This window comes from Nelumbo lutea, chromosome 1 (genome assembly GCF_056320005.1).
Source record: "Nelumbo lutea isolate HS-2025 chromosome 1, American lotus-T2T, whole genome shotgun sequence".
Taxonomy (NCBI): domain Eukaryota; kingdom Viridiplantae; phylum Streptophyta; class Magnoliopsida; order Proteales; family Nelumbonaceae; genus Nelumbo; species Nelumbo lutea.
Window position 1 is genome coordinate 26671695 of NC_142684.1, and position 8936 is coordinate 26680630.

The following is an 8936-nucleotide window of genomic DNA, read 5'->3' on the forward strand; positions in this document are numbered from 1 at the left end:
ATTAATTGAAATTTTTAAGCATTCATTTCTGAACTAATTCTCCAAATCTCCATCCCCCTAAACCTTAAATGCACAACCATTCACACCTAAGTATTTCCACTATTTGGTAAATTTAATTGAACATCCTTTGAATGTCTCAGTTGTGTAATTTACTCTCTCCGGGCGAGCTGCCCTAGCTGAAGAATTAGCTGTATTGAAACAAGTTGATGGGTTTGCTTCAAAGGGCCTCACTCCTCCAAAAGGAAATAATGGATATTCAAGGTATCCAGATGAGGAAAGTCATCTTTTAGATCTACTTCAAATCTATTCTTTTCGTTATGTGGGAGTTAATGGAGAAGATACTGTGGAACTTTTAAAATGACAAGTTGCTTGAATGGAGTAGAATGCTTCAATTGAAATGAGTCTTTTTTTTATCAGTACATTTGAACTCGTCTTTCCCTGTTTCTGTTTGCTCAGAGTGTCCTCCATGTTACCAAATGCAAGAATGGCAAGAATTGCTTCACTTGAAAACATGCTGGGTATTTCTTCCAATACACTTGTAGCAATGGCATCACAACTTTCAGAGGCAAAAGAGAGGGAGCGTGCATTTACAAGCCGAGGACGTTTGAATCAATTGCGAACAATGGGGGATGCAAAGAGCTTGCTTCGGTACATGTTTAATGCAGCTGCAGATGCAAGGTGTTCATTTCTTATCTAGTATTGATCTCGATTACTTCAGATCAATTTGTTGGTCCTCTGAACTTTAATATGATTGTCATACCATTGTCCCCAAAATTGAAATTGACCTGAGAACTGATATACTGATCTAGGTACACTCAACGCCTAATGGATGATTAGAAACTCTACCAAATGGATTAAAATTGATCATGTTTATAGGAAATTCCATCATACAAAACTATAAAAAGAAAAAAAAATCAACTTACAAAATAAAATAGAAGAAATGGATTATTTCTTGACTTAACTACTTGGGGAAGATACATTCTTTTTTGGGTACAAGGGAACATGAGATGCGAACTGAAATTAGCAGTGAAAAGGTAGTTCTTTTCTATATGTTTGATGCCAATTTCATACTCCCTCTTCAAATTCTTATGTTTTGGTTTGTGTGTCATCAGGTGCCAATTGTGGGAGAAGGAAATTGAACTTAAGGAGATCAAAGAGCAATTGAATGAACTTGTAGGCCTACTACGGCAGAGTGAAATAGAAAAAAGAAATTGAAAAGCAGCAAAAGCTGAGAATATGGATAAATTGAAAAGCACAGAGAAAAGAAATTCTTGTACAAGCCAAGAATTTATCAAATTGAAATTAAAATGTATTTGTGATTCAAATATTTTGAATGGAGATTTTTTTTAATTTTATTTGTAATCATGTTTTTTTTATTTTCATATTTTATTTTGATTTAAATGAATACAAGGAAGAGAAAACAGGTAATTTGAAGAAAATTTGAAAAAAAATCAAAAAATAGGTTATTTGAAAAAAAATTATACTTTTAGGGGCAGTCGCGACTGCCGCCAAAGAAGTTCATGGCTGCCGCTAAAAAACAGGCACCAACCTTTTAGCGACAGTCAAGTCAAATTTAGCGATAGTCACAACTGCTGCTAAAAAACCTTTTTGCGGTTGTCTCACCGCGTTAGCCGCGACTGCCATTAAAAACCCTTTAGTGGCAGTTTAAATTTTATACCAGCAGCCATAAAAACTGCCACTAGAGCGTCTAGTGACAGTTCTTTTAGCGGCAGTTTGCCTTCTGCCGATAAAGTCTCTAACGGCAATTTTAGGCTCTCGCTAAAAGTCATTTTTCTTTTAGTGACACAACATGCAATTGATATCAACTAAATAAACCATTAATAAATGATCAACCGAGTATTGGCTAATTGGTGTGTTAGCTGGTATGTTCCAGTGTTGATGTAGAATCAAATCTCACAACCAGCACTTTGGGAAAAAGGGCTTATAGGGGAAGTTGTTAAAAAAAATTAAAAAATGGAAATTGAAAAAGAAAATGCTCAAATGAACCCCACATTTTGTTTTAAAAATTGCTAGTAAAAAGGTTGTTTGGAGATTTAGAAAATTCAAATAGCCCCATGAGAATATTTTTCAAAGTTAACAATTGAAAGAATACAAAGGGAGTCTATTAGAATATGAAAGTTCAGGGGGGCCTTTATTGCAAATTAATGATAGTTCAAGAGGATAATTACTACTACCCCCAAAGTACAAGGTAGTAATATATAATTCACCCTTTAAACAAACAATAAACTTTCCAAGAATGTTTTCGTATAATACCAAATTTGGCTAAACTTTAAGGGTAAACTACTAAAACCTCCCCTAAATTTTCTGACCATTGCTGAAACCTCCCTTCAAATTGATAAATGCAATCAGGCAATCACCTCCCCTGAACATCCTAACATAGTTACAAGTAGACCCCCTTTGTTAGAATCCTCTAAAAAGAGGCATGAAAATGTCCAGAATACTCATGCAATTATTTTTTTACCATAATGTTTGTTTTCCAAATTTTCTCTTCGTATGAATTGCTAGCCCCTTTCCAATCTCTTATCTAAAATTGAATTTTTGTTCCAAATTTGTCTTCATATCAATCATTAAAAGGTAAAGCTGCAACTTTAAAATTCTAAATTTTTTGTTGTTTATAAAGCTTGCATTGGCTTTTCTATAGAAACCAGCCAAGAAGAAATTACATGAAAACTTTGGACATTTCTGTGACTCTTGGTGGAAGATTCTAACAAAAGAGGTCTAGTTGCAATTGTATTAAAAAGTTCAGGAGAGGTGAATGCAATTATCAAACTTCAGGGGAGATTTCAATAAAGGTCAGAAACTTCAGGGGTGATTTCAGCAAGTTATATCCTTAATTTAATAACAAAATTTTGAATTCAATGAGCAAAGATGAGCATGAAACCATCCAATAGTTTGCAAGGAACATGACTAATTATTTGCTTAGATCTTGAAAGTTCAAGCCCAGTTATAAAATAATAATAATAACAACAAACCCTAAACCTACTAAACCTAAACCTGGTCAGAAATCCAAAGACGAAGCTTTGAGAAGTAACAGGGTCATGTCACAATCAAGAACAAAGCCATCAAAACATTCAAATGTACTAAATCTAAACTAAACAATTGCAGGGGAAAAGAAAAACCCTTTTATTCATGTTTTGAGACAGAAATTTTACGGCTTCATGTCGGACCCTTTACTAATCATCGAAGGCCAGCCGAAGAAATATTCCCATTCACCCGTAGCCCTATTGAAAGAATAAAGGCCAGCTTTCATGATCGCCCAGGTAGAATAACTGCTGCATCGATATAAATCCCTTTCTGCATGGTATATTTCGAAGCTACCGCTTACAGTAGACCCACCCGTCCTTGTCCAATCCATCCCACACCAGAAGAGTGTGGTGTCGAACAGGTTGTCATGAAAACTCCAAGTATAGTTCTGGTTATAACCGATGACGTGGTCACCCAAATCGTCATCCTTCGATTTGCAGTGAACGTGGAGGTTCTTCCCAGGCTCCAACATGTTGATCAATATCACATGAATTTCTTTGTTGTAAGCACCTGATACCACCATTGATGAATGGCTCAAATTGAGCACTATCAGCGCCATGGCTATCACATGCATGAAGCTCCAGCGAAACTGAGTACCCATTTCGGATCTCTTGATATGATGTTAATGTTGCTCAACGTTGGTATATATCTATATATATATATATATATATATATAGATATATAGATATATATATATATATGATGACAGTAATGGTGGGAGGGAAGAAGAGAGTTAACCCCATTTAATAGAGTGTGATGAACCAGTAGGAGTGGCTACGCTGAGTGAATCATAGCTTGTTCATCACTGGTTGGTGTAGAACTTTTAAGCCAATGAGAGCTGGCACGTTATGGCTCACAGAGTTTACGTAGAGTGTCCCTTCTCTCTGGATCATCACTCTTTAAACTTGCAGACTTGGCTCCATTTATTAGAGGGTCTCTCCACTTAATTCTTTTATCTGTTGTACTAGACGTTGAAGTTGGTTTTTCCCTGCTCATTGATTCCTGGTACAGATCACCCAAGTACGTTTCATGTAAACGTCCACAAGATAGTAACGTAAAGGTGCCAATTATCAAGCTCAGTTGGTAAGGACTCGTCTCTGGCTGGATATGGCTGAGACTTGGAATGACTCTTTTTCCTCACCAGGGTTTATTGATGCAGCTAAATCCTATCCAAACTGACATACTACTCCAAACTGATGACATAATTACAGCCTTTATCATTGTTAATGCATTGTCAAGCATAACTTAAAGTTTCAACTTTACCCCCTCCTCCCATTAATTTATTTTTCTGTTCAAATTTTAAAGAATAATTCTACTTAACATTTTTGGAGAAGTGTAATTAAAAGGCTGCAGTAAAGTAAAATTAATACATTACATCAATATTTTTTTTTTGGAATGTTGACTAATAAAGAAAGGTATTTGCACCTTTTTTCAAAACAATAGAATAAGTTTTTGCTAAAGTCAAAACATTGGGGAGTTTCATAGGATTGTTAGAAAACCCAAGGAGATTATTATAATTTTCCTTATTTATAAATGAAACTTAAATTGATTTTAAAATAATTAAACTATGTTTAAAACTAATATATTTTATTAATTTGTTAAATTACTAAAAATTGGATCTATTTAAGTATTTTAAATTTTCATTAAATTTAGATTGCTTATATATGAAATTTAATTAACTATATAAATTTTTACTTTTTAGTGGAACTTAAGTTGGTTTTAAATTAATAAAATTTAATTATAAAACTAATAGATGTAAGATATTTTTGTATTAGTTTTAATGGAGATGAGAGAGGATTAGTGGCATGAGTTAATCGCATAATTAATGAGGAGAGATTATTAAAAGAGCTAATGGGAAAGAAGGGTGAGAGAGAGAGAGAGTTAATAGTGTTTTAATGAGTGTTAAAAGTCTTAAAAGTGATTGGTTAATTGAGTTATTTTCTTCAATTTTAAAATTAGAAAATTCTAAATAACCAGAAAAAAGATAAGTGCCTTTGAGAAGAGACCAAAAAAAATAAATAAATAATTGGCTTTGAGAATAAACCATAGAGCAGGAAAGTGTTAGCTTGGCACATTGCATTTTAATGTATAGATATAGATCCATCTTCTTTCTTCTCTTTCTTCACATGGTAGAAAACAAAAGGTAGTATGGTCTTTTAATTTTTTTTTCTTGTTTGGTATTAATCAATGCCTCACACCCCTATAGGGGCCATTACTCTTTTAAATAAAGTGACATTAATATAAAAGATAACTGACATTGACATCAATTAAAGCTGAAGCTACTTTCCAAAGAAATATTTCTTTTTGGTAAATTACATATTGATATCCTGTATTATAGTGGCAATTATCCTTGAACTTCTATTTTCAATAAAAACCCCCAAAAGTTTCAAATTTCAACAAGATCCCCCCTTAGCTAAATTGAGTAGGGGTGAGCATTATTCCGTTAAAATCAAAAAATCAAATTGAAATTTTTTTCGCTTTGGTTTTTAGAATTAGAAATTCAAGTAACCGGAAAAAATCAAATTAACCAACATTGAACTTTCTTGCAGCACCTCCCTGAACTTTCATTTGTAATAAATATTCTCCTGAACTTTACCCACTCTCCATGAATTGGATTGCAAAAAATGTTAATTTACTAATATACCTTTTATGTAAGAGGAAGACATTATAAAAATGGATAGGGCAAAATACATTATATACATTATTTTTTTTTCACCCACTTTGTATGAGAAAGAAAAAAAAAACATAAGTAGAAGATTTACAAAAATATGTGAGAGCAAGGACAAAATGGTCCATAAATTAAGAAAAAGAGTAGTTTGAGGATTTAGAAATGTTTAATTGGCACATAATAGTCGAATAAAAATTATTTACAAGGTAAATTGACAAAGTACGAATGAAGGGGGCAAAGTGTTGGAATTTGAAAGTTCAGGGAGTCTTTATTGTAAATGAAAGTTCTAGTGGTTAAATGTCACTAACCCCAAAGTCGTACAAGGTGCTAATTTGTAATTTATTCAAAAATTAATTTATCAAAATACCCACCGGAAAAACTTCTATAAAAGGGAAATTAAACAAAAATACCAAAAAACTTCTATAGAAACGTAGAATCACAATAAATAACACACTACAACAAGATAGATTTCTAGCGGCAATTTTTGACCTGGTTGTTTGGCAACTATTGCTAGAAAGATGGTTTTTTAGCGGCAGTCAATTAAAACTACCGCCAGAGGCCAAACGACTGCTGGTAAAATATTCCTCTCACCCTCTCCCGTTCAGTCATCCCTCCCTTGCCTGCTAAAAATATCCACACCTCTCCCACCCTCTCTCTCTTTCAGTTGTCCCTCTCTTGCTCTCTCTCTCTCTCTCACTCGGTCGTCTCTCTCCTTCTCTCTCTCTATCTCTCTCTTAGTCATCCCTCTCTTGCTCTCCCTCACTCTCAGTCATCCCTCCCTTGCTCTGTCGTCTCTCTCTTTCTCTCACTCTCTCTCTCTCGATAAGTTCTCTCTCTCTCTCTCTCTCTCTCTCTCCCTCTCTCTCTCTCGCACTCGTGCTCTCTCTATTTCTATCTCTCTCACATAGTTGCACATCAGAAATTCTATCTCTCATGATCTCTCTCAGACACATCTGCAGCATTTGATTCCTAAGTAAATATCTCTCTCTTTCCTATTTATGTTCTCTTTTTCTCTCTTTGTTAGGATTTCTTCATTATTGCCACCCCTTATGCTTTGTCTTCTTTGATAAATGCTACTCTGTTAATCTAAGTACTGAGGAACTCTAAAGGACAACTTCGATTTTCCAAGGAGGTACTAAACTTCTCTCTTGTTGTCTCATTCGCATTTCTTTGTTTTTTTTTTCTTATTTTGTTCCTCTATTTTGAATGAAAATTATACTAGTTGTTATTTTGTTCCTATTCAACCAACTTGTTATGGGCACACCGCCTGACAGCACAATGCGGCGCAGTCACAGGCAGCGGCATGCACAGCAGGCCGCGCAACAGCACGAATTGCCCGACAGTGCCGCACAGCAGCACGTGCCGCCTGGCAGCGCACAGCACGCACCGCCCGACAATGTGCAACATGCACCGCCCGACAGTGCGCAGCATGCACCGCCCGACAGCGTGCAGCACACACCGCCCGGCAGCAACAGTGGAGCGGGGCCCACATGACAGTTCATCAGGGTAGGTCCACACTTATCTCTTCTCGCCAAACTCACCGCCAACTACTCTATCTTATCTTATCTTATCTTAAATAGGAGTTGTGTTACCACTTGGAGTAGGTAATTAAGAGTTTGAATTCAAGCTGAAGTTTGAGTTTAATTAGGAATTTTCTTCTGTAATCTCCTATTTAAGGAGCCACGAATTAATGGAAAGGCATTGAATTTTCAATCAAGATAAGAGCTTAGGAGAGTTCGGGTGATCTCTTGGACAAATCACCCCTAGTTCGCCACAATAGGGTCAGCACGCAAAGGGAAGGGCAAGGGAAGGCTAGGAGTTTTCCCTGTGGACCACTCCATGACGAGATCCTACACGCGGGGCCATAACATTTTGGTATCAGAGCCTAGCGTCATGGGCAACATGGAGCAGTTATCATCCAACATCCACGAACTTGAACACTGACTCATGGAAAATCACGCAGAAGTAAGAGAGGTCAAGGAGGATGTCAGGGAACTTTGGTGCCTACTAGAGTTATACTTCACCACCAGAGAGAGGAGTCCTGAAGAGGCGGCCACCAACCACAGCCGCCGCCCAGAATGGGCCGAAGGCTCCGGTGAACGACAAGACACCACCCCAGCTGCAGCGGTCATACCCAAATACAGTCGTCTGGAGTTTCCCTCCTATAGTGGTAGTAGTGACCCACTGGGATGGCTGTACTGCTGTGAGCAATTCTTCTGTAATCAATGTACGGAGGAGAAGGACAAGGTCAGCCTGGCCGCATTTCACCTAACAGAAGAAGCGCAGCTTTGATTCTACCGAATAGAGTAGGAAGAACTAGGTTTTAGTTGGGAGCAGTTCAAGTCGTACTTCCTCCTTCGATTCGGACCCCCATGAACAAGCAACACCTTGGGGAAACTCATCAACCTCAAGCAGACATGGACTGTAGCAGAATATCAGCAGCAGTTTCAGACCCTTCTCGCCAGAGCCTCTTCAGTACGCCCAGACTAGCAGGTGGAAATGTTCACAGCTGGCCTATCCAAAACTCTACGAGTTGACGTAGAGATGTAGAGACTGCCTAACCTAGCCACAACAATGAATTTGGTCCGAGCATTCGAGCGCAAGCTGCAAATTAGCAGAGGGTCGTCCAACATGGGTCACCCAGCAACGACTTGGACAAACCAGAAGCCTGCTGGAGGGGGATCTTCACTGGTAGCCAACAGGGAACAACAGCCTTTCACCAGTAACCCTCCCTGATCTACAACCAGCATAGGGAGCAGCATGATGACACCTCCCATCAGGCACCTATCCAAAGCCGAGATGGCAGAACGCCGAGCCAAGGGCCAATGCTTCAACTGTGACGAATTGTACTCTGTCAGCCATCACTGCAAGCAGTTGTTCTACCTCCTGGTAGACGAACTAGAGGAGGAAGAAGAGGAGAAGACAACTCTAGAACCTGAGATCTCCCTTCACACCATCACCGGAATACAAAGCTCTCAAACCATGCAGTTGCAGGCCCAAGTAGCAAGAAAACAGGTACGGGTTCTGGTGGACACAGAGAGCACACATAATTTCATCAGCAAGCAAGCGGCGCTCCAACTGAAACTACCGGTGGAAGACAGACCATGGCTTCAGGTAGCCATAGCAAATGGGGAGAGAGTCCACAACCCAGGGATCTGCCAAAACATCCAAATATAGGTGGTTTCTGAACCATTCCTCGCTGACCTGTTTGTATTGCCCCTAG

General features: G+C 37.9%; 1 protein-coding gene across 1 annotated transcript; it reads right to left on the minus strand.

Annotated features, from left to right (window-relative positions):
* Nucleotides 1–3169: 3169 nt before the first annotated feature.
* Nucleotides 3170–3646, minus strand: LOC148874043 (S-protein homolog 24-like). The gene has a single exon (XM_088952048.1). The coding sequence runs from the start codon at nucleotides 3644–3646 to the stop codon at nucleotides 3170–3172; it is 477 nt and encodes a 158-aa protein (XP_088808174.1).
* Between the last annotated feature and the right edge of the window lie 5290 nt (nucleotides 3647–8936).